Here is a 3,501-nt window from a genome sequence, read left to right on the forward strand (position 1 = left end):
ACCAACACCTACACATAGAGAGACAAAAAAATTAGTCAACACGGTAAAAGAGCCCGTGGTTGAGAGGGTGGTAAGGGTGGCTGGAGCGGGCCAAGGGGAGAGAGTTGTGTAATTCACTTAATGCAACGCATTTCCGCTGTGCTGCGGGTTCGAATCGTTATCGCTATCTGAAACACCCAGACATGCCAACATGATTTCAATCTAGCAATACAAATGCATACACAAATATGTATTTATAATATACAAATATGGTACAGTGAAAACTCAATGGGGCGAACAGGCTAACCCTTAAAGCCCTGCAACCCAATATCCATATTTAAACTAACATCTGATTTCTATTATGGAATATTTTCAAAATGTTTTCTTATATTATATATTATAAATAATATTTTATAGTATTTTTTAGTTTGAAAAAAGAAAAATCTTTTATCTCGAATCTAATCAAGTTAACAAATAAGTTCAATAAATAGATGAAGTCTTGAAAATAAACTACTCAAAGCAGGGCTAGTTAGCTCGTTAGTGGGAGTTTTCACTGTAAATATGTCGATAGCATAAATATGACAGAATTGGCAGCTAGCTCCACACCGGCCTGAAGTGGACGAGAATGGAACGAGACGGGACGGAACGGAAGGGGGGCCGAAGTGCAATTGCAGTGCGCGCACCTCATTGAACTTTTCAGACAAACACAATTTGTCCGATAAGGGAAAAAATTCTACACGACAACGACGATGAGGTGAGGTGCAGGCGGGGGCGTGGCAGCATAGCGTACGAACGGACGGGCGGACGGATGGGCAAACTGACGGACGTCGCGCACTAATGGCCACCATTAATAATTGAAAAACTGAAACAGTTGAGCATGTGAGAGAACAGAAAGCGGGAGAAGGAGCTGGGAACATTGGTTTTGGGATGCCAAAGCATAGCTTAGTCTTGGGAGGATGGGCAGGTTGGGTGGTTGACAAAAATCTATAACCAAAAAAGTTATGAATAAGCGAACGAAACGAAAACGAAGCAACGAGCGAGAGAATGAGCTGAGGCGACGGCAGCGGAAAGATGAGAGAACAAAAAAACAGAAAAATAACGAAAAAGAAATGTTAAAGCTACAAACCTGTTCTATGCTGGCGTCGTCGCTGCTGCGCCTCCCGTCGATGTTCCTGTTGTTGTTCTTGTTTTTGTCGTACATAGCGAGTCCGAGGGGCTGGCGATGCTGCGGCGCTGCTGGCGACACGGCGACAATGTTGAAGCTGCTGCCGTTCTGCTTTGAGTTGTTATTGTTGTTGCTGCAGCAGCTGCAGCACTGGCCGCAACCAAATTGTAGGGAATCGCGTGCAAAGCACAGCCAAGCAGCATTGGAAAATTACAACAACAAAAAATGTTGCCTTTTTCTTTGTGGCAGCGAGTTTTCCCGACGAATTTTATTCTGCTGCAGTGCAAAGAATCGCACGAAACGATACTGAGACGGCAACTGCGACTGCGACGGCAACGACAACGGCGATTGAGTCGTGCGAACTAACGCCAGCTACAGAGCAGCGCAGAGCAGAGCAGAGCACAAGCCAGGCAAAAATATTGGAGCAAGGTGTTTCCAAATAGCGTCGACCGAGCTGCAACTGAGCAGCGCTCAGAGACACGGCGAATTCGCAGAGGTTGTCTGCGCAAAAGCAGAGCTGAGAGTAGGTTTGGCTCTCCTTGTTGTTGCTATTGCCGTTTCTGTTGCTGTTGTGTGTGCGTGTCTCCCACCACCAACAGGCGAAGAGTGGGCAAGTTAAGTCTGTCGCCTTATATTCTGTTGGGGCTGCTGCTGTCGCTGCTGCTGCTGTTGCTACTGCTGCTGCTGCTTGCGCTCGCGCTCTGCCGCCTGCCTCTGTGTCAATCGAATTAAACTGAGAGCAAACTGAGTAATTGGGTTTAGATATTTTTCCACAGATAGATTGAGACAATGTTATATATTTTCTTATTGTGTGTACATTTATTAATTCAATAATAGCACTGGCTCTTTGATAAAGCAAAATGCAGCAGTTACAACACTCGCTCACACACACGCACACACATATATATATACACGCACACACTCACGCGACCGTGTATACAAAAATCTGCACAGCGTTTTAAATTTAGTTGCGTTTGAACTTCGGTTCTGGCATTGTATGGAGAAACGGTAAACCTTGAACTTAAATGTATTTTACGTTGTTCACTAGTATTTGAATTTCTTAGCACTTTTCTTTGTTACACATTAGTTTTGAACCTTAACTCTGTCGAGTCTCGCAGCAGCGCGGCACAGCCTGTGCGCACTGAAAAACTTCTGCTGCAATACACAAATTTCTTTCTTACTTGCTGCGCGCACCACCTATCAGAAGCTGAGAAAATAATTTAATATATCTACGCGACGCGCGGCGACGTCCGTACGTAACGATTCTGTGAGAAAGAATGAGCATGCCTAGTATATCGATGCTACGATATGTATTAGCAGACACAAGCAATGTGTCGATATCTATCGATAAGTTGACCACTGGTTCAATTCTAAAAAATGAACCAGTTTGTGTTTGAAAACGGAACCATTATAACGTCCTTTTTGATTTTGATGAAATGCTTTTAATATTCTATGAATAAAAAACAAGGGAGTTCATATTTATGGTATTTAACAAATTGCAGACATTCGCGGTTAGCTTCTTAGTTGTTGAATATCCGCTTTATGCTTCATTGGCATTTCTCCAGATCAAAAAAATGCATCAAACTGAACAAAAATAATAAGAAAACCGCAAAAAATTATGGAATTGTCAAGGGCACAGTAATTTTTACGAGCTATTAAGTTTTTCGATTTAGAGGCTGCCAAATTATCGAGACTCGACTGTATATATGGACATATATGCATCTGCCACACAGTCTGAAACCCATGAGACACACAATTGAAGTGTCTGAAAATCTGAATCATGTTTCTTGTCGTCTCTTTTGTATAAACAAAGCAACGCTTACCCAAGAAATTAGCGAAGTGCCGTATCAATTTACGAGTTCAAGAACATATATGTATACATATGCATGAGATATACACTGCTATATAGTATATTTGTGTGTATATATAGCTGTTCGACTGCTTGACTGATTGGTGTTTATTAACCAAACAAATATATTGAAATGCTAAGAAATACTTGCTCCTTTGTTATTTTAGATATTGTTTGTTTACCTATGTAAAAGTTTATAATGCTAAAAAACAGAAAAATTAAATAAAATATTTATACAAGCTACAAGCTGAAATCTGAGGGCAAAGCGCTTGAACCGCACAAGACCGGTAAACACAATCAAGTTATAACAGAAGAACTGACAATCTTAATAACTTCGGCATTGGATTACTTCGTAGAACTCACTGTTTACATGCCTCGCTGTGCAAATGTTAGTCACAATTCAGATATATGCATATGCGGTATCAAAATACGAGACTAAATGGCGCAACTAATGGAAAAATCTTTATTGACAAAGGGAAAGCTTTGGTACGCAGTTGCAACTGCCGCG

General features: G+C 41.5%; 1 protein-coding gene across 2 annotated transcripts in view; it reads right to left on the bottom strand.

Moving 5' to 3' along the window:
• The window catches only part of LOC111602603, a 39,293-nt gene extending 36,887 nt beyond the window's left edge, over positions 1-2,406 (bottom strand). For both annotated transcript variants that reach the window (XM_030225828.1, XM_030225827.1), the window contains exon 1: positions 1,106-2,406. In XM_030225828.1, the coding sequence (XP_030081688.1) occupies positions 1,106-1,180 (75 nt within the window). In that variant the 5' untranslated portion in view covers positions 1,181-2,406. The remainder of the gene's footprint in view (positions 1-1,105) is intronic.
• Between the last annotated feature and the right edge of the window lie 1,095 nt (positions 2,407-3,501).

This window comes from Drosophila hydei, unplaced genomic scaffold, assembly GCF_003285905.1.
Source record: "Drosophila hydei strain 15085-1641.00,03,60 unplaced genomic scaffold, DhydRS2 tig00008144-arrow-arrow-pilon, whole genome shotgun sequence".
Lineage (NCBI taxonomy): Eukaryota > Metazoa > Arthropoda > Insecta > Diptera > Drosophilidae > Drosophila > Drosophila hydei.